This window comes from Bos javanicus, chromosome 13 (assembly GCF_032452875.1).
Source record: "Bos javanicus breed banteng chromosome 13, ARS-OSU_banteng_1.0, whole genome shotgun sequence".
Lineage (NCBI taxonomy): Eukaryota > Metazoa > Chordata > Mammalia > Artiodactyla > Bovidae > Bos > Bos javanicus.
In genome coordinates, this window is record NC_083880.1 from 73,341,857 (window position 1) to 73,365,960 (window position 24,104).

The 24,104-nt window shown below is 41.6% G+C and overlaps 1 protein-coding gene across 5 annotated transcripts in view; it reads left to right on the forward strand.

Moving 5' to 3' along the window:
- STK4 (serine/threonine kinase 4) overlaps nt 1-24,104 on the forward strand; it is a 90,393-nt gene that overhangs the window by 42,120 nt on the left and 24,169 nt on the right. For all 5 annotated transcript variants that reach the window (XM_061437709.1, XM_061437705.1, XM_061437706.1 and 2 more), the window contains one exon: nt 6,643-6,800. In XM_061437709.1, the coding sequence (XP_061293693.1) occupies nt 6,643-6,800 (158 nt within the window). The remainder of the gene's footprint in view (nt 1-6,642; nt 6,801-24,104) is intronic.

Below are 24,104 nucleotides of genomic sequence, written 5' to 3' on the forward strand. Positions count from 1 at the left end.
TACTGTGTAGTGTACAAAAAACCAAATGAGACATTTGCTGCCAACCAGGAATTTGTAGGTTGAAAGGGGATGATGACATTTGTCATTATCATTATCTAACATGTATAGAGTGCCTATTATTCTTACCATTCTTTCTAATTCCTTATATATCTGGAGCTTTACCCTAGGTGCTTCTCATAGTGGTATTTATGTTGACATCACTTTGTTAAGGAGGACCTTCACAGAGGCAAGTAGTAATGTTAAGCCAAATACTGGATAAGTGATTCAGGGAAGTGTTAAAAGGATTTGTGAGAACTTAGATATACAGAGAGATGGGAGGATGATATTCCATGCAGGTGCAGACTCAGAAAGGAGAGGTATGTTATATATTAAACATTCAGTTTAGCTGAAGTGGGTGGGTGTTGCCCAGATATTGGAGGACCTTGAATGCCAGAGTAAGAAGTTTGAACTTGATCTTGTTGGTAATAGGGTAGTACAAAGACATTTTGATCAGAAAAGTGAAATAGCAAAAGGTTTTTTTAAAAGCAGATTCAGTTGGATGATATGGAGTTTGAAAAGACTAGGAACAATGAGACCAATTACGAAATTGTTGCAATAACCACCGGATCATTCTCATCTATGACCCTTTTGTATCTTTTTGGGTATGCCAACTCTATTGCTCTAGTCAGTAACACCTTGAAATCTGGATTTAGATCTCTTTGAATAGATATATGGTAGCATACTAGACGGAGAAGGCAATGGCATCCCACTCCAGTACTCTTGCCTGGACAACTCCATGGACGGAGGAGCCTCGTAGGCTGCAGTCCATGGGGTCGCTGAGAGTCAGACATGACTGAGCGACTTCACTTTCACTGTTCACTTTCATGCATTGGAGAAGGAAATGGCAACCCACTCCAGTGTTCTTGCTTGGAGAATCCCAGGGACAGGGGAGTCTGGTGGGCTGCCGTCTCTGGGGTTGCACAGAGTTGGACACAACTGACTCGACTTAGCAGCAGCAGCAGCAGCATACTAGACTTAAAGAACCAGAGCATCACTGCCCAGAAGTCAGTTCACATAGAGGCAATTACCAAAACTGGTTCCTAGAAGAGTTACTTGGGTTGGACTCCAGGGAACCTTGTAACATCATTCTGGAAATTCTTAGTGGTTTCAAAGAACATTCAAAGGAATATTTATGGCCACGTACAGAAACTTGGATAATAACTTGTGCCATTAGATGGGTTAATACATGTAAAGCACTTAGGTGCCCCAGTCTTGAAACCAAAAACCACATACATAATGAAAGTTAGATTAAAAAACAAAACAGTAACCCTGTGGTAAGGTATATTATTCCATGCTAGAAGGAAACGTTTGAGAGATTACTTGAGTTGTTTTGTTGTAAATATTCATGCATGAAACAGAGAAGAAAATGTAGACTTTTTCCAGTTCTGTAGTTTAAACCAGGTAGAAAAGAGTGACTATAGAAATGAAGGAAAAGGTAGATTGACCGTCGTAGTTTACTTAGTGACAGTCTTAAAAATGAACATTTTAAATGGAAGGGCATGAAGTTTAATGTCTAATAGATGGTCATTCCAAAGGAAAAGAAGGGCCTCCGTCTTTGGTCAAGCTTCTTCCCAGTTATGACTGCCTTGGCATTGTGTTATAGTTCATATAAATCCAGAAATATAAGTAGATAGAGAAAAGGGGTCCTTCTGTTCTTTTAATTGAGTTATTGATATATAATTCACTCATTTAAAGTATATGGTTCAGTGAACTGTACTCTTTGAGTCTAACTTTTTATGGACTCACCATGGTCTAATTTTTTAAATTTATTATTTTTTAATTGAGATATAATTCACATATAAAATTCACCATTTTAAGGTTACAGTTCTGTGGTTTCTAAGAATATTTTAGCAGGGTTGTGCAGTTATAACCACTGTTGAATTTCATATATTTTTGTTATCCCCCAAACCAATATCCTGTTAGCAGTCACTTCTTGTTACCCTTTTCCCCCATCCCAAGGCACCCATTGATCTGCTTTCTGTCTCTTAAGGATATGCCTATTCTGAAAATGTTATATAAATGGAATCATGCAAAATGCAGCTTTTGTATCTGGCTTCTTTCACTTATCAGGGTTCGTCAATGTTGTAGGATATATCAATAGTTCATTCCTTTTCATAGTTGAATAATATTCCATTTGTATGGATATACCTGATTTGGTTCAAAATCTAATTTTTGAACATTTTAATCACCCTCTAAAGAAACTCTGTATCCAAAATACTCACTGCCCCAATAACCCTAGGCAACCGCTAATCTACTTTTGGTCTCTACAAATTTGCTTATTCTGAACATTTCATATAAATAGAATCATAGAATGTGGTTTTTGTGACTGGCTCCTTTCATTCAGCATTCTGTTTTCAGGGTTCCTCTGTGTTGTACCATATGTCTGTATTTATTTTTTATCTCCAAATAATACTCTCCTATATCTATATATAGACATCACTTTTTATTATTTCCTTCATCAGCTGATGATTTTTGGATTGTTGTGTCCTTCTGCTTTTACATAGCATTTTTCAAAGAAAACTAAATATAAGATACAGTTGCTTATGAATTTGCCCTTTTGTGGACTTTGACAGATTGTCCATTTAGCTTACCAGGTGCTGCTTACAAAGAGAAACAGGCCAGTCATAATGTAGGAATTCAGGCTTTCTTTGCATCAGATGAAAATCAGAGCAAGACATGGCTGTTTTCCAGGTTTGACTTTTCTGTTGAGTCCATTCTCCCAGTGGCTTCAGGTTTCTGGTATTATCATTCAGTGGAACGTCTTCATTTCCTGGGATACACCTGAGAAAAATACCACAGCTCACATTGAAACACAAAGCCTACCGGCTGGCAGAAGCCCTGGGGACAGCATCGTCTTTAGTCAGTGGGGAGCAGTTCTCTGACACCTTTCAATGTCGTCAGGCTGTTGTCCAGCGTGCCTGATGGTCTCACTCAGGAGTGCTGAAAGAAGAGTCCCAGAGATAAGGTTACTGGGAAAATTCCATTCCCCCAGTCTTTCTACACTCAGTCTAATGGCAGTTCGGATATGTCAAGAATTTTCATTTTGATTTTAGAGCATTTTGCAATATGAGAGGCAGCCTTGAAGCCTGATGATCAGGGTTCAGATCCTGTCCTTGTATAACCTTAGGCAAATTTCTCATCTAGAAAGTGGAAATGATAGTGGTGGTGGTGGTGGTTTAGTTGCTAAGTTGTGTCCGACTCTTCTGACCCCATGGACTGTAGCCCGCTAGGCTCTTCTGTCCATGGGATTTCCCAGGCACGAATACTGGAGTGGGTTGCCAGTTCCTTCTCCAGGGGACCTTTCCGACCTGGGTTCTCAAAAGATGGGAGGACAAAGGGAAACGATACATCGTGTAGCACTTGGTAGGTGCCGACAAGGGCACCTTCCCTCCTACTTTATTTACATGGTGTTCCTGAAGCTTGGATGGCAGCATCCTGTGGAAGCATCAAGCCAAGGGCCTGAAACTTAGAAAGCATTCAGTCAATGTTAGTTGCATTTGAACCCGAGTTCCCGAAGTCTAATTCCTTTTGTAGGTATAGTTCAGTGTGTGGGGGGTGTGATGGAAAGAGATGGAGACAGGTCTCAGATACTGAATCAGTCAGTTTTTGCTGTGTGACAAACCACCTCAAAAACTTAGTGATCAGCTGGGGCTGACTTCTGAAGGCTTCATCTAAGACCATGTTGTCGGGGCTTCTCTCTGCTTCCAAAGTTTTAAATACATCGCATTTACACATGTTTTCTTCTAGTACTTATGCTGCTACTGCTGCTGCTAAGTCGCTTCAGTCATGTCCGACTCTGTGCGACCCCATGGACTGCAGCCCACCAGGCTTCTCCATCCATGGGATTCTCCAGGCAAGAACACTAGAGTGGGTTGCCATTTCCTTCTCCAATGCATGAAAGTGAAAAGTGAAAGTGAAGTCGCTCAGTCGTGTCTGACTCTTAGCAACCCCATGGACTGCAGCCCACCAGGCTCCTCTGTCCATGGGATTTTCCAGGCAAGAGTACTGGAGTGGGGTGCCATTGCCTTCTCCGACCTAGTACTTGTGGTTTCCATTTTTATAATTAGAGCTCTTTTTCATTTGGAGTTTTCCTGGTTGAAGATAGGAGGTGTGGTTACAATATAGTCTTTCCCCAAACAGCTGTCCAGTTGTTTGAAAGACATTTAGGCTTTCTGCCTTGTTCTGGTTTTTCTATTCTCTTCAGCTGGTCTGAACCAGTGTTGTTGTTGTTGTTGGGTTTTTTTGGTTGTTTGTTTTTTGCTGCACTGTGTGACCTACAGAATCTTAGTTCCCCTGACCAGAGAAGAAACCCGTGCCCCCTGCATTAGAAGCACTGAGTCTTAACCACTGGACCACCAAGGGAGTTCCAGGGTATTTTGTGTAAAAGCACACTGTGTACTGCCTGTGTCAGCCGCCTGTAGCACTGTCAGAGTTGCTTGGTTCAAGGAGGCCCTCTAAACACCCATTTTTATTTGTAGGATTATGGGTAGACTTGCTACAGAGTTGTCTCTGAGCCAAACTTCTCCTCTGGTGATCTCCATAGGAAAGGACTGATCAAAAGGACTTTATGTCCTAACTTGTTGGAAAATCCAAAACACCCCCATTTTTACAAGTTTTATTTTGTTTCAGTTCCTTCAGAACTATATTATGAATTAATATCTTAAATTTAACTTTAAAAGTGTGTAAAAAATTAACTTAAAAAGTAAGTGTAAAAAGCACTTAACATCATGCCTAGAACAGACAAAACAAAACAGACATTGAACACAGTTGTTGACTGGTCCCAGCAAAAATCGTGTTTAATCCCTAATAAACGAGGGGGCAACAGTGAAGTAAGCTACCGGCAGCATCTAGAAGTGGGCAAATCTGGGATTGACCGCTGTTGAACTTGGCAATGGTGATGGTAAGTAAGACACACATCTGAGAGGCAGTCAGGATGCTGGCTTGAAACTGGGACTGAGCGTATGTCAGGAAATAAGACTGCAGGGAACAAGGGTGCTTGGAGAGAAACACGTGCTGTTCTTTATGTTCTGGGCCCTACCTGTTCACTTCTTACAGCTCTGAACCTTCTAGTCTTTTTTCCTGGTTACTGGGGGAAAAGGCAGTATAAATCCACATGCAAAGTACTGGGAAAAAAAAAAAGCTTCTATACTTCCCAGTATTAGGTTGCTGTGAAATAAGTACCTTCAGCTAACTAGGTTTTTCAGTTATTCCGGGTGAAGTTGCTCTTTCTGCAATTGTTACTAGTTCTAGTGAGCAACTGCTGTATTCTGCTCTCATATGGTAACTGCTGTTACATAACCACTGATTCTGCTCTGTAGCCGCCCTGCTGTGGGACTGCTAACCTAAGTTCTTCGACCAGTCTTCCCCGACCACCTGTCTTATAAGATCTTGCTATCTCCTGGGCATGTGTAACTCTTACAGTCAACTCTATTTAATATCCTATACGATCTTCTTTACAGAGTGATGTAAGTCAGAAAAAGTAAAACAAATATCATATATTAACACATGTATGTGGAATCTAGAAAAACAGTACTGAGGAACCTGTCTGCAGCACAGGGATAGAGATGCAGATGTAGATAACGGATTTGTGGACACAGGGAGGGGAGGAGAAGGTGGGACCAATTGCGAGAGTAGCACTGAAACATCTACACCCCCATATGTGAAACAGAGAGCTAGCGGGGAGCTGCTGCATAGCACAGGGAGCTCAACCCGGTGCTCTGTGACGACCTTGAGGAGTGGGCTGGGGTGGGGGGTGGAAGGGAGGGATATATGTACAGTTATGTCTGATTCACTGTTACATGGCAGAAACCAACACAGCATTGTAAAGCAGTTATCCTCCAATTAAAAATAAATTTAAAAAAAACTTTGAATCAAGGAAAAAATATTTTAAAGAATTCAGTAAAATCACCTATAATCCTGCTATCAGAGATAAATCCTATTAACATTTTAGTCATATTTTTTTCTAGACATTTTTTCTCCTATGTATATAATTTTACCGAGTTGAGATTATACTATGTATATAATATTGTATCTTTATTTTTCCTCCTTAACTTTATCATAAGCCATTTGTAAACAGTGTTTTAAAAGTTATATATTTCGTGGAGCGGATTGTGACATACTTGGATTTTCTTTTTCAGACCTGTTTTTCTCATTTGTCAAATTAGATCGTGAGTTTGCCAAGGGAAATCAATCAGTCTGGGGTGTCATCCCCTGTCCTGACTCTAATGTCTATGGAGCATATTATATATGTAGATGATTAATAAATACTTTGGCTTGTGCATCTCTTTTCAGTCTAAATGTTATAGAAACTCTTTGCTATCAGGGATCCGAAAACTATGACTTGCAGCTGACTCAGGTTCTTTGCATCACCAAGTCTTTCCATTTAGAAAAAGCGACCCAGAGGGGGCCGTGAATCCTCTGAAATCCTATGGAACGTATTATGAATAAGAATTTTTTTGGTGCATTTTCCTATACTTTTCACTAGAACATTAAAGGATTATTTAACAAAAAGCAACTGATTCCATAACAGTAGCCCACCTGGAGACAGATCCATTTACTAAACTTGTCTGAAATCTGAGATAGTATATTTGTCTTGGTTTTCAGGAAGGGACGAGACCATGCAGCCTGCCAGACCATCGTTCCTTGAATATTTCGAACAAAAAGAAAAGGAAAATCAGATCAACAGCTTCGGCAAGAGTGTCCCTGGCCCATTGCAGAACTCCTCAGATTGGAAAGTTCCCCAGGATGGAGACTATGAATTCGTAAGTAGAGTTGGAAGCAGATGGTTATGTCTGCTGGGGAAAGCTGTTTGAAAGATCACACACCCACTTCTGTCGTTTCTCTCAAAGTGCAAAGTGCTTGAGCATTTTCTCGTGCAGCTCACACCTCCTGTAAATGCCCCTGGCAGCAGCTCCTGTCCCGAGGGCCTCCAGGGTCTTGAGACCACATTTTGACTGACATTTGAGCCGTTCCGAGGACCCTCAATTAGTGGCACCGTTTTTTGTGACCATCCAAACAAAGCAGCTTTAATAATTATTTCCTCGCTTGCCATTTTTCCTTTAGTTGAGTTTGAAATTGTTAACAGTAAAAGAAATATTCAGCCATCCGATGAAGATTCACTGTCTTTCATAGTCTATCTGGGCTTGTGATTTTATATTTAAGAAATAGACTAGAGGGAAATTAGTGCTGCTTAATTGTGTCTTTGTTGTTTGGTTAACCATTATCCTAATATTAGGCTCTCTGAGAGGATTATTCTGAATTTTGTCTGAGGATGAATATTAAATCATTCCAAAGTTTCCTATGAAAAACTGGGTGTGTTTTTCCTTTTTCTGCTGTGGAACATTCTCCCTCAACCACAGACACTTGTTAATGTCTGCAGAGATTTAGTGAGTAGAGTCAGTTAAAAAAAAAGTAGAAAAAAATAAGCTAAAGGGTCTGCATTCCTTTTCTAGAATTTCCTCTTTAGGATTATTTAGTTTTTACATTTGTCAATTCTATCATAATTTTCTTGTTGTTTGTAAGAGCTTAGTTTGGGCATTCTGTTTGGGCTTGGGGAGACTTTCCAGTCCTGGCTTTCTCCTGCCTTACTAACTGGCCCAGAGGAAATGGTGTCATTCTTCCATAACATAGTTTCTGCTTTTGTAGACTAGCAGGAAACAGGAATGTCAGAGGTTATACAACTAAGGATAACAATCTTCTGAGGACCAGAATAACTCACCTGAAGTTACTTGACCTATTATAATGTCCCTGAATCCATGTTAGGACCCAGGTTCCTTTGTTTTTTATCATCTGTTTGTTTATTTACTGATTTATTCATCATCTGCTATTATCATCTATTTTTTCATTCATTTATTTATTAGCTCTTTGGGTGCCAGTATATGCCTGACACTTTGCTAAGGGTGTAGGGGTGAACAGAACCATCAGAAACTCATTCCTCATGGAGGTTCATTTTAGAAGAAGAAAAATAAGAATGTAAAATAGTATGTCTGATAGTGATAAGTGTTGTAGAAGGTATGCAGCAGGAGAGAGATTGGTGGGGAAGGGAAGGGGAAAAGCAGGGGCAGGGGACTGTGTGTGAGTGTGTGTGAACATGTAGCAGTTTTAAATACCGAGTTGAGGAAGGTCTCATTGGTAAGAAGATAAGAGACTGAACTTTGTGACCATCCAAAGTGGCTGGAATAGCAAGTGTAAAGTCCCGAGGCAGCGATTTGCTTAGTGTGTTGGCAGAATAGTGAAGTGAATGGTAACGTCTGGAATGGCATCAAGGGGACATGCTGTAGCAGGAAATGAGATCAGGTATAATGAGTCAAATAACATAGGGCTTTTTGTGTAATAATAACTTCAGCTTTTACTCTGAGTAAAATGGAAAGCTACTGGCAAAATGTGACTTGATCCTACTTACGTTTTGAAAATATTATATTGGTTGCTATATTGATACACTATAGGAAAGCTAGATTTGGTGAACACAAGTGTACCTGTTAAACAAACAAAAGAGGTCTGTCTGCTGCCATTTCTCTCTTCTAGGTCTTTGGCATTCATGGTTTTCCACTGTGTCAGGATTCAGCTTCAGAATCCTTCTTAAGACAGTGTTCCAGGCTGCTGTCATTAATTAGAGTAGACCCATGAGTCTTGAATCATCAGGTTTGTGATTCCATCTTGCCTCTGTAGTTGTCTTGGACATCTTTGAAAGGACTGATTTTCTCAGTGAGTGAAACAATTTCCAGGTGCCAAATCACATCACCGTTTTGATGTGATGCTTGAGAATCCTCAGATCTGTACTCCCCAGGTCTAGTTAGTGATCCTGAGATTCTGGTCACTTTAATCATTAATTTGGGATCAGCAGTTCCTGTGTTTGAAGAACTCATTTCTCTCTGCTATCATTTTCCCAAACTCAGATCACTGGCAGAGAATTTATTTGGACAGGCAAGCTACTTACGCACAGGGGCTTTAGTAGGTCTTTAGAGAAAGAGAGCTCTTCACTGCGGAAGCAGATAACCACTGGGGTGAGCGTGCCTATGAGCACAGTGACTAGATTAGAACGTTGCCCAGGGTGTATTCTTCCCAGCTGGTGCAGGAGGAAGGTTCTGAGACCTACCAGAAGTTATTACCTGGCATCATCCAGCTCACATACCTTTTTGTGTGCCCTATGCAGTGTTTAAACATTTTAAATTAGTTGCCTATGTTTGAAAATTGAGAGCTTCTACATAAAATGTTGGAACTCCAGCTTATTTTGAAAATTTGGAAGAGCTGACCATAAAAGACTTACATTAAAAACATTTTTTTTTTAATTAATTTTTTGGTTGTGCTGGGACTTCCTTGCTGTGCAGGCTTTTCTCTAGTTGTGGCAAGCAGGGGCTACTCTCTAGCTGCGGTGCGCAGGCATTGCCGTGTCTTCTGTTGCCAAGCATGGGCTCTAGGGCTCCTGGACTTCAGTAGTTGAGGCTCCCGGGCTCTAGAGCACAGACTCAACAGTTGTGATGCACGGGCTTATTTGCTTTGAGGCTTGTGGGATCTTCCCAGATCAGGGATCGGACCTATGTCTCCTAAACTTGCAGGGGGACTCTTTACCACTGAGCTACCAGGAAAACCCCCAGACCTACATTTTTTAAAAAAGGGTTTTTTTGCATTTTTGGCTGCACTGAGTCTTTGTTGCTGCATGCAGGCTTTCTCTAGTTGTGGCTAGTGGGCTTCTCACTGTGGTGCAGTGCAGGAGACTCGGGTTCGATCCCTGGGTTGGAAAGATCCCTGGAGAAGGGAATGGCTCCCCACTTCAGTATTCTTGCCTGAAGAATTCCACGGACAGAGGAGCCTGGCGGGCTACGGTCCATGGGGTCACAGAGAGTCAGACACAACTGAGTGACTACCACTTTTTCTTCCATACATAAGCTACTACACCAAAACGTTCCAAAGATCAGATGAAAACTATTCTTAATGCCTCAGTACTCTTGCTGTATGGCCTGAATCCCAAATCAAGTACTTAAAATAATAGTCTAAGTAATCAGGTACTTAAAATAATAGTCCTCTGTCCATGGAATTCTCCAGGCAAGAATACTGGCATGGGTTGCCATTCCCTTCTCCAGGGGATCTTCACAACCCAGGGATCAAACCCAGGTCTCTTGCATGAGGCAGATCCTTTACCATCTGAGCCACCAGGGAAGCCCAGTAGTTTAAAATAATGTTTCTCAAAGTGCAATTCCCAGACAAGCAGCATCAGCATCACCTGGAAACTTGTTGGAAATGCAGCTTCTCAGACCCCACCCCAGACACACTCAGAGGCTCTGGGGACAGCGCCCGTTAATCTGTGTTTTAACCTACCTTATGCATGATCCTAACCTGCTAAATTCATATAAATTTCTTCTTTCTTCCCTACCGAAAATCACTCAGTCATGTCCAACTCTTTGTGACCCCACGGACTATACAGTCCGTGGAATTCTCCAGGCCAGAATACTGGAGTGGGTAGCCTTTCCCTTCTCCAGGGGATCTTCCAAACCCAGGGATCGAACCCAGGTCTCGCTCATTGCAGGTGGATTCTTTACCAGCTGAGCCACGAGGGAAGCCCTTCTTTCCTACTAGGTGCTATAAAAATTCAGAAATCAGGTTGAATCCATATTTTAACAACGTTGCATGATTTTTAAATTTCCTTTATACTCCCCTCTTGAGTCTCCTGTACTCTTACCGGAGGAACCAAAGCAGTACCTAAAATCAGAGAAATGTGTGTGTGAAAGTGACATCTGGCAGGGACTTCCCTAGTGGTCCACTGGCTAAGACTCTGTACTTGCAGTGCAGGAGGCCGGGTTCGATCCCTGGTCAGGGAACTATATCCCATGTGCTGCAATGAAGAGTTCACATGTCGCAACTAAGACCCGGTGCAGCCAAATAAATAAATATTTTAGAAAAGGAAATATTAAATGATATCTGGCAAAGAAAGAGCCAATCCATTGAGTGAAGAAAGCGTTCTGAGTAACCTCACTAAGGTTAGAGAGAGGGGTATGTGTCAGACAAGCTGCCATGTTCCCCTTAATGGTCTTTCAGAGATTTTCTGATTTCCCAGCAGGCAGTATTTAGTTATAAAGAAGATATTCTCTTTCTTCCTGTGAAGGCAGTTGCTATTTTGAAATGAATTTTTTTTGCCCAGACATGGCAAATGGGAAGTAATTTAATCAGTCAAAAGTGGCAGAATTTGATACTGACAAAAAAACTTATTTTCATCTGCAATTGAATTCTTGTTGCATTTTAAAAATTGAATTGACTTGTTTGCCATGCTGAAAAAGCAACAAAGATTTCCTTTAATTTTTGAGACATAATAGTGATTAAAGTATAAATAAAATGTACTTTTAAATGCAATATTCTCTAAAATTTATATTTTATAATCTATAAACACATGCATTTTTGGAAATGAATGTTGCTTTGATGAGAATTCAAACCCTTCCATTTGCCATCATAAAAGCCACAAAAAGCTGTCAACTTAAACCCGGTTTGGCTCATGGACCTTCCAAAAACACAGTGTAGTATTTTCATCTAAGGAGGCTCAGTACCAAGAGGGGTGAACAAGACAGGCCAGCCCTGGGCGCTCCTGGACTTGACTGTGGTGGGGGAAACAGACATCAAGTCAGATAATCTACCAGTTCAGATAGTAGTGGCTATTATTATTTTAAAGGAGCACAGTAAGACATAGTGTAAGAGAAGGCCTTGCAGAGGACAGAGCTGAGAAAGACACCTGTGTCTATATAGGAATTTTTGTGTGTAATAATAAAATGCAGAATAATGCAAACAGTGTGATATTATTTGCATAAATTTTTTGAAAACCACAAACGGCGCTACATATTTCTGTTATGCACACATGCAACTGTGTAGGTAAAAAAGGATATGAAACTGCTTGGTGAGAGTCACTACATTTGAGGAGAAGAACGTCAGTTTTAACTTTCTACAGTGAGAATGTATTGCCATATTAACATATTACTTGCTTAAATTAAAAAAAATAGAGTGAGGTATGTCTTTTTAAAATTCTACTGAGGTCTTCCTGGTTTTAGTCTAAATGGAGTTATCTGGAGCTTCCGCAGACCTAGGATGGACCATGGTACTTTTCAATCTTAGTAACTTTGCAAAGATTGCTGATTATCAGCTCTTGGTATATAAGGTCTAAGAGTAAGTTCCCTATTTATTCAAATAGTGTTTCCAGATTTCTTATGACTTACTCTTTTAAAAAAGAGTTGATAGTAACTGGACCCCACATACTCATTCAGTCTGTGTACACTGAGTCCTCTATATGTGAGTAGCCAAGACTGTAAGATCCTTGGTGGCTGGGAATTTTACTCATCTTCATATTCCTAACACCTAGCAATTGCCTAGCTTATAGTTAGTACGGACTTTTCAATTAACCTCAGAGATAGTCTCTGAATTAACTGATTCTTAACCCTTAAAAATTAATAACAGTAATAATTCTTTAATGCCATTAATTAATTGAATTAATTCAACAAATATAGTCATTACCCTGAGAAAGCACATAGTGTAGCATAAAAAGGTAATCAAATAATTTCAATATCTTGTGCTAATAATAGCTTACATTCCTTGAGAACTTACTGTGTGCCAGGCATGGGTCTAAGGTCCTTTATAAACATTAGCTCAGTTCTCATAACCATTCCAGGTGGTAGGCAATATTATTGCCATTTTATGGATGAGACACTGAGGCTTAAAGGGAGTAAGTCATTGATGAAAGTTGTACAGATTATAAGTGGCCGAGCAAGAATTCAGCTCCAGAGCCTATCCTCTTAACCTTGTTTTGGCCTCTCTCTAGGCTCTTCTGGTAAGTTCTGTTCATAGTTCAGTTCAGTTCAGTTGCTCAGTGTCCGACTCTGCGACCCCATGAACCGCAGCACATCAGGCCTCCCTGTCCATCACCAGTTCCTGGAGTTTATCCAAACTCCTGTCCATTGAGTCGGTGATGCCATCCAACCGTCTCATCCTCTGTTGTCCTCTTCTCCTCCTGCCTTCAATCTTTCCCAACATCAGGGTCTTTTCAAATGAGTCAGCTCTTTGCATCAGGTGGCCAAAATATTGGAGTTTCAACTTCAACATCAGTCCTTCCAATGAACACCCAGGACTGATTTCCTTTAGGATGGACTGGTTGGATCTCCTTGCAGTCCAAGGGACTCTGTTCATACAGTACTTGTAAAAAAAATGCTGTAGGAGCCCAGAAGAGGGAGCAAGAACCTCAGGAAAAAGAACCCAAGGACAGCATCAAGAAATCTCATTTGAAGTGTATTTTGAAAGATGAATAGGAATTCTGCAGCTGGAGGAGGGAGAGGGCCCGGCAGGCTGAGACACTTGGAGAGGGAGGGAAGTGTGTGTGTATGGAGGCAGAAGGGATGTGGAATGGACAGAAGTCAGAAGTCGTGGTGTTTGGAACGTGGGTGTGGGTGTGTGAGGAAGGGGGCAGGGGGGCAGTGGTGTGCCCTTCAGTAAATTAGTGCCCAGTGTGCCCCCTTTTTGTTTTTCTGGAAATACTTAGCACCCTGTTAGATTTTTCTCCTTGATGTATCAGAGAAATTAAAAATAGAATCCAGTGCAGCACAAAGAGCTAACAGCCCTCTGGGGTTGTCTGATAATGGGTCCAGCAGGATACAAAACCACCAGACTGCTAATTCAAAATTAATTTGATCAGCAGAACCTGAGCAAGATTGACTGGATTCTGTGCAGAGTTATAAACCATTTGGATGGCTTTCTGTGGTAGTGAAGGATACATTTTAGCCCTGACTTTTTTCCCTGGAGGGTGACAAAAACCTCTGGTTTTATGAGACTATCTTTAGCGTTCTTTCCTGGATCAGGCCTTCAAATCAGATTGTTAAGTAGAGATTGCTTTGGGCTTTTACTAAGCTTTCCTGAACTGTCAGGACGTAGTCAGTTACTCATTTTTTATTGGATGGCACTTTTTGCTTTTGGCTGTACGCTTTAGAAATTAGACATTTGGTGAGTGGTGAGAATTATTGCTGTCTTATTTATAATTTAACTTCATGATTGATATGGTGGCAGAAATATTTCATTTAGTCATGTTTAAATTAATACTGCTAAGGATGCTTCTTAATGTTTTCTGGGAGCCCAAGTATCTACAACTTAAAACTTTATCTGCCATTTTATGGAAATAAAAGAAACACTTCTAAAACTTTCTATCTTTGGATTTATTGTCCATTTGTTTCAAGATGAGTTTTAAAAATGCATATCCTCAAATATTCCTGCCTGCATTGGTAAGACAGGCTCCAATGAAGCTCCTGTCACTCGGCTGTAACAACCATCACCTCACGGCTCTTCTTCTTTCCTCTAATCCTCTTCTTCTATTATTCATCACCCCTAGTGCATGGTTATTCTGAAGCAAATTCCAGGCATATTTCATTTTTAAATATTTCCATATGAATCTATAAAAGATCCCTTAAAGAAAACATAACCATAATACCATCATCACATGTTTAAAAATTAAGAACAATAATTCTTTAAAGCTATGAAATACCCTGCCGGTGTTCAGTTTTCCCCAGTCATCTCATGCTATTTTCTCATTTGCTGTCTGTTTTTAGATTGTTTTTTTATTCTTTCACTTTATAATTACATAAACTAATTGGTTCCAAACTACAAAACAGAATTACTCAGATTTGGCTTCTGTCCCTATCCTCTCTACTTTATTTCCTCCTTTTTCAGTTGTTTCATTTCAGTTATACACACTCACACACACACACTCATTTCTCTCTCTCACACACACACACTCTCACACTCATCTCTCACACACACACACATACACACACTCATCTCTCTCACTCACTCACACACACACCCTCATCTCTCAGCACTGGTGGGGGATTGGTCCCGAGCTGCTGATGGCAAAATCCGAGGATGCCGATGTCCTTTAGTCCACACTCTATATCTGTGAGTTCTGTATTCATGGATTCAGCCAACCATGGGTGATCCCCTGAGGGCCAACGGTATACAAATACATGGATATTTGTACTTCCATTCTTAGATGAGTAGATACACATTAAGATATACCATTCTTGGTTAAGTAGATACACATAAGATATCCCATTCTTAGGTAAAGATACACACTGTTGTATCTTTCTGTTGTCACTAAACTCTATGTCCTAGGAATCACTCCACAGCAGTATATAGGGATAGTCCTGATTTCATTTTCCTGATGTTTTAGCATTATATCATGAAGAGGTACCATAGTTTACCCAGCTAGTCCTCTGTTGATAGACGTTTAGGTTGTTTGTAGTGGTTTTCAAGTTGATCACTTTGTAAACCTGTTCATAAACAGAGATTGAAACTTTTTATAATTGCTACCTTTGTTTTTTAAGGTATTTAATAGCTGTAGCCTTTCAGTTTTGAGAAGCAAGTTACATACTTTAAATCTCTGTAACTTTTTTTTTTCTTTTTTGTAGTTATGTTGTCTTTTATTAACAATGAATAGATTGATTTGGCGATATCTCTCTGCCACAATCCGGGGCTGGTGATATAAACTAATGAAATTCTAATTTAGTCATAACACCTGTGTCACAGGAGCATGCGTAATCAGTGTCCCAGCAAACGTTCGATGCTCCAGAATGTTGCCAGGTTGGTATTAAGAACTGAAGGAATTCCTGGAGGTCTGGGATTCCCACTTGCTGTAATCAGAACCTGAAATTTCTTTAATTTGAATCTCATTACACCTGAAGCCAGATTTGGTCATTTACTTTAATGACCAACTTACTTTAATGTTGCTAAGTCTGAAGTCAGAAAAGAAAAACAACTATAAGTTTAGTATCATTTACTTATCCTCAATCAGAAGCTTCCAAATACTTTAAAATGGGAATTAGTTATTAATCTAGAAAGTAGAGCTTTCCATTTTCAGTTGTGGTAAGTGTAATTTTTTTTTTTTTCCTACTGAATCCATGGCCATGACATTGAGTTGTGGTCTTGTGTACCTAGACCTGTCTTTTTTCACGCTTCTTCCTTTGAGCTGTCAGATCCTTTCTTCAGTCTTTCTTTTCTACTTCCCCTCCCGTTTTTTTCTCACATGGACTCTCAGCAGGTCAGTAATCTATATTCCTGGGAGATGAAATGTTGAGAAAGACAGGGAACAGGTTTATGCCAATTTTCTCACCCCCATCCAAAGACACTCTGTTAGAATTCTGAAAGTAGTATTTGCTCTTGTAGCCTAGTGCCTTTGAAAGAAGGAAGACAGTGCAGGACTTTTCTCAGTTCCTGAGATGTAGTACTTAGATCATTTCCCTCCCCAGATGTGACCACATTTACTTAAAAATCCCGGTGCTTTTTCATCACTCAAGCGAAATACACCAGAATTGAGCATCTTGTCTTTGATGACATGTTCTTTCCAAGCACCAATAATTCTGAGTAGAAAGCGTGTCTTTTCCTGTCTTCATCTCACCATTGGAGTTCGATGCTAATGTTATTGACATTTTGAGCTGACAGTGTAAGGAAGTATTGACAGCATTGAGAAGATGATTCAGTGAGGAGAAGGCTGATCAATGGTAATTTATTGTATTGTAAAGACACAACTCATTGTGTGTTATCGATTGCTCTCGACATCCAAGGTTTTGGACAGGAAGAGTGTTAGATTTCACATGCATTTAAATGTGAAATGGTGTCTGTTTCTAAGGAAATATATTATGCCTGTGGGTAGTAGGTGTTGATTTTGGTTGAGGTGGTTTGCGTGCCTGGGGTGTTTAGATCATACGGTCAGACCTTTAGGTTTCTAATCCTGACTTTACCATTTATTGAGGAATTTGGGGCTAGTTTCTTCTCTCTGTGCCTCAGTTTCCTCACTGTAAAACGGAGACAATACTGTTACCTATCGGATAACTTTCATGTGAAAGTGAGAATTAAGCATGGTAATGCTTATATAAAAGTGCCTTCAACACGATAGGCATTTCATAAATGTTAACTTCCTTCTCTTTCCTTCCTCTCTCCCCTCCTTTCTTGAAACATCATCCATGGAGTAAATTTCAATGACCTAAACACCTTTCCCCAGTGATTTATCATTGGCTTTCATTGTTAAGGAGAAGGAAATGGCAACCCACTCCAGTACTCTTGCCTAGAAAATCCCATGGACGGAGGAGCCTGGTGTCCATGGGGCGGCAAAGAGTCGGACACGACTGAGTGACTTCACTTTCACTTTCATTATTAAACCAGAGATACATTCCCAAAGAAAATTTGCTCCCAAAGAGACTGATTTAAAACTGGTCTAAAAGAAAGGAGTCAAAATTTTTACCAAAAGTGATTGCCCAAAGTGGTCATGAGTCACATTTTTAGAACATCCCAGTGCTTGCTGGCTTTCCCCTTCTTCTCTATTCCATATGTTTTTTGCTTTGTACCCACCCCTTTAACCCCTTTGTACCCACCCCTATTAACATTACTGATCTTTTTCAAATCTTGAAGCCCTCAGCTTCCACGGCAGTGCACACTTTCACCAGTAGATGTCACCGTCTCTCTGCTTGTGTGCACAGCTTCCTGGTGGAAGAATTTCCTTATGATACAGAGAGGTTGCCAGCTGTGTCAAATTACTGATACTATTACTTCATCAGCCTGGAAGTTGGACATATGTGAAGTGAGTTTCCTTGAAAATAGGGGTGCCTTGTAGCTCTCCTAGACCAGGAGAATGAATAGCAAAGTATGTCAGAAGAGGGTTGAATGGCCCTGGCTTTAGCTGGGAGCTAGGATGGGTGACTTGTCTCTTTCAGGCTTGTGTTTCAGGTTTGCAGTCTGTAAAAATTAAGTGTAATTCCACCTGTCCTGTTTTCCTTCAGGGTTAGAGGAAGGATCACATGACTGTCGGTTGGGGTTTTTTGAATCACGTTTATTTTTAGAACAGTGGTCGAATTCTATTAGCAGAGGATTGTGAGGTTGTTTATGTTTGCTTTTGGTTCATTGTGTATTACTATTAGTGTTTACTTTATTATTATTTTACTGTTTATCTTTGTTAAAAAAAACTAGGTCTTTGAATAAGAACAGATAATCTAGAGAGAAGGCCAAAGGGGCAGTTAAGCCCAGACTTCTGGAATGCATCTATTGCTCATGATGGTAATATTATCATCACTTTTGTTAATACAACATTTAATACAGTTAAACGTGCATTCATATTTTCCTCTTTAACTTGGCGATTCTTACAGGGTACCTCTGAGGGGGCAAGACGAGTTTTTTTATCCCTTTTATAGTTTGAATGTCTGAAATCCAGACGCTAAAAGACAGCTTTCCTACTTAATGCCAAAATCAAGTCTCGAACCAAAACTCCCAGGTTACTTCCTGCCTCTTTTTACTCTTGGGTATTTTCTTAGAGGAAAAACAAAACAAGCTAATTGTGAGCTCCAGTGACATGCATGCATGCATGCTCAGTCATGTCTGACTCTTTGTGACCCCATGGACTGTAACCCACCAGGCTCCTTTGGCCTTAGAATTTTCCAGGCAAGAATACTGGAATGGGGTGCCATTTTCTCCACCAGGGGATCTTCCCAACCCCGGAACTGAACCTGAGTCTCCTGTGTTGGCAGGAGGCTTCTTTACCCAATGACATACTACGTACTTACTTAAGTTTACAAAGCAGGTGAAAGAATCCTCTTTCAAAATAGTACGTGATGGGGCTTCTAGTGACCAGGAAGAATGGTTTCAGATTTATCACATCTTACTGGGAATTTTATAATATTAGAAGAGTATTTATTATTGACTTGAATTTCTTTCATGCTTATTCAGAGTGCCTGCAGATTGACAAGCTTTGCATTTCCTTATTTACATAACTAATCCCCCTTGTCAGAACAGTGTGATAGTTACCTTCTCATGGTGTTCTTTATTATTTACTTTGTTAACCGTGAGTGTTAAAGTAATTGTGCTATTGTTCAGGAACTGTCATGCTGACTATAAAAAGACATTGTTATTGAGTTTTGACGAAATGTAACCTCTGTGAAAACAAAGGTATCAATTGTAGAGGCGTCTTAATGGCTACAGCAAACAGTTGACATGCCTTCTGGTGCCTTTCCGTCTCATTCAAGCACTTATTCCCAAATTTTTCCTCCCTCATAACCCTGTTATCTCTTCAGTGTTCGCTTTTCTGTAAATTTACTCTTCTGACCTTAGTGGTAGATGCTGAATATTTTTACTAACTTTTTATTAATTAAAAAAATTTTAATACAATTGTTAAAGGTTCCACTCCATTTACAGTTACTGGAAAATGTTGGCTGTATTCCCAAGTTGTGTAATACCTCCTGGTAGCCTGTCTTAACACCCAACAGTTTGTGCCTCCCACTCCAGTAATCATACTGGCTGTTCATCATCCTGTCTTCTTTTCCCTCCCACCTTCTGTATTTACTTTATTATATAATTTTTGCGTTTTTCATAAGAACACTTGACAGAGGAGCTTCCGTCGTGGCAGGTTTGCAGGGATACACGGTACAGGGTCGTTTGCCGTGGGCACCGTGGCGGCGTGGTAGTGGACCTGTAAGGCATGCTCATCTTGCACACCTGAGCTTGGTGCCCTCGGGCTCATACCTCCCCGTCTCCCCGTTTGTCTCCTTTTCAGTTTCACTGTCAGGGACATGTGCTCTCTTCAAGTGTAGAATTTGAGAAGAACTGATAATAGCAGTTACTGGGTGTTTATCCCACGTCAGGTCCCTCAGGCGTCTTAGTCCATTTGCCTCTCACAGCATCTTGGCCCAGAAGATGCCAGCTCTTCCCCCTCATTGACAGAGAGGCCCAGACACTCTGACTCACGTGCTCCCACCTCCCTCTCCCCCTCCCGCCGCCCAGGGCCCCTGATTCATGGATGGTGACGTTCGGCTCTCAGTTTAGATTTTCTGATCTCAAGACCATTGCTTTTTTCAGAATAACACGCTTCTGTAGCAGGAAGCATCACACATGCGCCGGGGGTGAGTGTCATTGATTTGGGGGCTGAATTGTCTTTCTCGGTGGGGCCCAGCCCTTGGCAAAGCATCAGGGCGCACAGGTGCTCAGAAAGCATCGTTTGATTACATTGTTGAGACCCTTTGTGCCTTCTGTGACAAATTTTCCAAGTCTTTCCATATTTTCTTCCTGTCATATCCATTCGTCTGTGTGTAGAGGATCGTGTTAACTACCTTGTAAACTGGTGTGTGACATTTAAGTCGAGGTCCCCTTCTGTGGTCCATGTTAGTAGAAAGCATTGATTGGAACAGCGGTGTTGGGAAACCCCTCCCTCAGAGTTGGAGAGAGCATGTAGAGCATCTAGCAAAGTGTCTCGCATTCCTGCTCTATTATTAATAATGCTGGTTCCTTTCAGAGTGAGAGGTTAGATGCGGTGAAAGAGAGCGGAGGGTTGGCAGCCAGACCTTGGCTGTGACAGTAACCAGCTTTGTGTCCTTCAGCAAGCCATCTAATCTTTCTGGGGCTCTTGTTTCTTCATCTGCTACGTAAAAGTGAGATGAAAAAGTCTTCAAGAGCCCTCAAATTCTCTCAGGCTTTGTTTGCTAATCTTTAAAACGGAGATAACGCATACCTGTCGAAGGGGTTATTTGAGCCAGAAAGAGACAGCCTGTGTAAGGCACATAAAAGATGCTCAGTATATGTCAGGCTTTTGTCCCTCCTGTCTTTTTACAATGCGGGGAGGTGCTCTGGACACCCGGGAGACCAACATGAGACCAGGAGGCAGGATAACATACTGACCGAGAGCCAGACACCCCTGGATTCAACCTGGCTTCACTGTTGATGAGATCTATAGCTCTGGGCAAGTCCCTTAACCTCAAATCATTAATCATATTTACCTCAGGGTTATTGGGAAGATTAAATTAGAAAAGGCTTTTAAACTGTTTAAAAGAGTGCTTCACACATAGTAGGCATTAGGTAAATTTTATATTGATTTGTAAGATGTTGGTGGGAGAGATGAACTACCAGAGGGAAAGAGTTAAAGACGATGAGGTGTGTTGCCCCAAACAAGAGAGGCAGGAGCCAAGCCCCAGACTCACCTCACAGCTCTGTCCAGGGGCTTGCTGCTGCAGTTTCTCCCTCCTGGTTAAATGGGGTTTGCCTTGAAGTACTTATTCAACATCTGTGTGAAAGTCGTTCGGTCGTGTCCAACTCTTTGCGACCCCACGGACTGTCCATGGAATTCTCCAGGCCAGAATACTGGAGTGGGTAGCCTTTCCTTTCTCCAGGGGATCATCCCAACCCAGGGATCGAACCCAGGTCTCCCACATTGCAGGCAGATTCCTTACCAGCTGAGCCACAAGGGAAGCCCAAGAACACTGGAGTAGGTAGCCTATCCCTTCTCCAGGGGATCTTCCCGACCCAGGAGTTGAACTGGGGTCTCCTGCATTGCAGGCAGATTCTTTACCAACTGAGCTATCAGGGGAAGCCCCACTTAACACCTGAAATGAGCTTAATTCTGTTGAGGTTTGAATATCAAACTTAACCAATTCCTACAGACCTTGTGTGTCTTCTCTGATGAGATCACTTCCTTTCTATGCCTGCCTGGAAGCTGTAGGACCTAGAAAGTTCTCACATTGCTGTTCTTTTTCAGGACAGTTTTAATCCGGATGGGTGTGGTTGTTCATATAAAATAGCTCATGTGAATGTGTATGTGTGTGAGTGAGTGTGAGAAAGAATGAATGAGATAAAGAGACCCAGAGCCGTTTCTGGAATCTGTCACCTGCCAAGTGCCCCGGTCCCTGTAGCTGAGTTCAGATTGCACACGTCAGAGCAGAAGGTGGGCAGCTGCTGGAGGAAGAGCAAACTCAGATCGACTTTACAGACCCACCCATCACTTTCCTTTGCTCTTTACTTAGCACAATTGTAGTAAAGACTATTCTAGGATTTTGTAGCCTTCAGTTTTCGATGTCCCTTTTTAAAAAGGAATATAGATTTTTATTTTGAGATAACTGTAGATTCACATACAGTTGCGTGAAATAATACAGAGAGATACTGTGTCCTCTATACCAGGACTCCCCAACCACTGAGATCTCATGTTTGATAATCTGAGGTGGGGTTGATATAATAAAAATAGAAATAAAGTGCACAATAAATGTAGTGTGCCTGAATCATCCCAAAACCATACCCCACCCCTCCTGGTCCATGAAAAACTTGTCTTCCACGAAATCAGTCCCTGCTGCCAAAAAGGCTGGGGACCACTGCTCTCTCTACCAGTTTCCCCAACGGTAACATCTTGAAAAATCATAGCACAGTTTCACAACGAGGATATCTAGATTCATCCATCCAGACGAGAGACGAGCATCCATTGGGGATGAAAGAACAGTTCCGTTGCCACAAGAATCGCTCCTGTTGGCTTTTAAAGGCACACCCACCCCACACCGTTCCCTAATGCGCGACAGCCGCTCATCTCCATCTGATGTGCCTCTTTGGGAATTTAGCAGATCAAGGAAAGTTATGACCAACCTAGAGAGCATATTCAAAAGCAGAGACATTACTTTGCCAATAGAGGTCCATCTAGTCAAGGCTATGGTTTTTCCAGTAGTCATGTATGGATGCGAGAGTTGGACTGTGAAGAAAGCTAAACACCGAAGAATTGATGCTTTTGAACTGTGGTGTTGGAGAAGACTCTTGAGAGTCCCCTGGACTGCAAGGAGATCCAACCAGTCCATTCTGAAGGAGATCAGCCCTGGGATTTCTTTGGAAGGAATGATGCTAAAGCTGAAACTCCAGTACTTTGGCCACCTCATGCAAAGAGTTGACTCATTGGAAAAGACTCTGATGCTGGGAGGGATTGGGGGCAGGAGGAGAAGAGGACGACAGAGAATGAGATGGCTGGATGGCATCACCGACTGGATGGATGTGAGTTTGAGTGAACTCCAGGAGTTGGTGATGGACAGGGAGGCCTGGTGTGCTGCGATTCATGGGGTCTCAAATAGTCGGACATGACTGAGCGACTGAACTGAACTGAAGGGAGTGGTATTTAAAATGCAGTAAAATCAAGGAATTGGCCGTCCTCTCCCAAGGGTTCTTACCCCAGATGGGGCAGGACCGAGCGGCAAGTTATTTTCTCTGGGAAGAATTGTTCCATTCCACATTCAGGTGGACATTTTCTACATCTGACATGCTGCCCAGACTGAAATGATAATCTACAACCATTCTGGGATGAGTTTAGTTAAACTGGTTCCTGGGATGAATTAAGATCTTGTGAGAAAAATACCGCACTGATATCATGTCATATTATCCGTGGCAGCCCTTCCCCATGCCAGCTCGGTTAATGGGGACAACAGCTGCCCAGAAGTTTATTGCCTAAGGAACACGTAACAGTGGTGCTGTGAACTCAGCACTCTGTGTGAGAATTTTCAGAAATCGTGCCTAATTTCCTGGTATTTAATCAGTGTGTGCAGTTTTAGGGACACGTCCGTAGAAGGTATGTGATTCGGAGGACTTCACCTTTTTTTCATTTGCACGACCTCTCCTCCTGTTTCAGTTTTGTTCTTATGAAAAATGAAAATCCCACAAGAAAGCCTTATTCCCTGACTACTGGCCTTCCCCCTATCCCTGCCTTCCCCTCCCGCTGTCTTCCTTCTGTACCTGGGACTGTTCAACAAGGCGGAACTGACCATAGCCTCAAGGAGACTATGGTTAGTCTGCACTAGTCTAGTCAAACTAGACTAGTGTAGACTATGACCTTCAAGGTTTTATCCGCTTCTGGGAGCCAGTGATGTTGCATCAGTGAACTCTTTTGTAGCCTCTCCAGCGTGATGGGGTAGAGGAGCACCCCACATTCACAGTCAGGGCATCCTCCTGGGTGTGTCTCAGAGAGACCAGGCTGTCGCACGTGCCGTGGATCACATATCCAGCCCTGAGGGCCGTGGAGACTGGGGAAGGGAGAGCCAGTGTGGCCATGAACACACAATTTTAACCATTTGGATTACTGAAAAGAGTCTGCACTCTCCATTTCACCCCGGATCTTACCACTTCCTGCTTCCTTGTGTTAAAAATGGCCCATTGAGGTCATTTTCCTTGGCTGTGCTGGCTTCTCAAAACAGCTGCGTTTGTGACCTCTGATTTAAGTAATCCCTAAATCATGGACCTCAAGGTAGCTTCCAGCTTTTTGAAATTAAGCATGCTTTACT